Source organism: Lichtheimia ornata (assembly GCF_029851405.1).
Source record: "Lichtheimia ornata isolate CBS 291.66 chromosome Unknown scaffold00559, whole genome shotgun sequence".
NCBI lineage: Eukaryota > Fungi > Mucoromycota > Mucoromycetes > Mucorales > Lichtheimiaceae > Lichtheimia > Lichtheimia ornata.
Genome location: NW_026695850.1, coordinates 1 through 713, shown reverse-complemented (window position 1 = coordinate 713; position 713 = coordinate 1). Strand labels below are relative to the sequence as shown.

The following is a 713-nucleotide window of genomic DNA, read 5'->3' as shown; positions in this document are numbered from 1 at the left end:
TGGAAGATGCTAGTAGCAGGTATTCGTAATCATTCTAGAGTCATCCTGTACTAGAAGCATCGACATGGAAGTGATTGGTGTGGTGTGGTGGTGTGATCAATAATAAATTACTGCAAAGGAGTGTGAGGGTGCTGGTGTATTCGAGAAGTTGCCAGGGAGATCCAAGGCCGCCGTCGGTCATTGAATGTGTGAAGTCACGTGTCGTGGTCGACCTGGATTCCTGGGCTTGAACCTCCGTCTCGATTTGGCAGGCGTGGGGCCAACACTCAGCTCGTCCACGACATTACTCCCCCCCCCGAAACACTTGTTCGTCCTCGAACAATGCCGGAATCGCGTTGACCAAAACTTGCAGTGGAATCAGGCAATGGGGTTTCTCGTGTGGTGTCATCAACAAGCTTGTCGACTTCATCAGTTTCAGGTGGCAAACGCATTCTTGAACGCCACTCAGCGCGACTTGAAGTTGGGTCAAACCAGGGTGTAGCAGGCTCCTTGTCAAAGTTTACTTTCGCCAAACGATCAACATGAATCCAAGAAGCAAGTGGTTGTCCTTGTAAAGTCTCCAACTTGTAAGTACCAAAGTCCTCATTCTTGGCAACAACAACATAAGGTCCTTTGTACTGAGGCTCCAAACCATAGCGTCCTTCATGAGTCAACTTGACATAGTCGCCAACATTGAAGTCAACAATGTTCAATGCCTTGTCCCATCGTTCCTT

General features: G+C 48.5%; 1 protein-coding gene across 1 annotated transcript; it reads right to left on the bottom strand.

The window, feature by feature from the left end:
• Positions 1–266: 266 nt before the first annotated feature.
• Positions 267–713, bottom strand: O0I10_013351 (uncharacterized protein; the record flags this gene model as incomplete). Its single annotated transcript, XM_058493120.1, has 1 exon — positions 267–713. A coding segment is annotated over one exon (447 nt), but the record flags the coding sequence as incomplete, so codon positions are not given.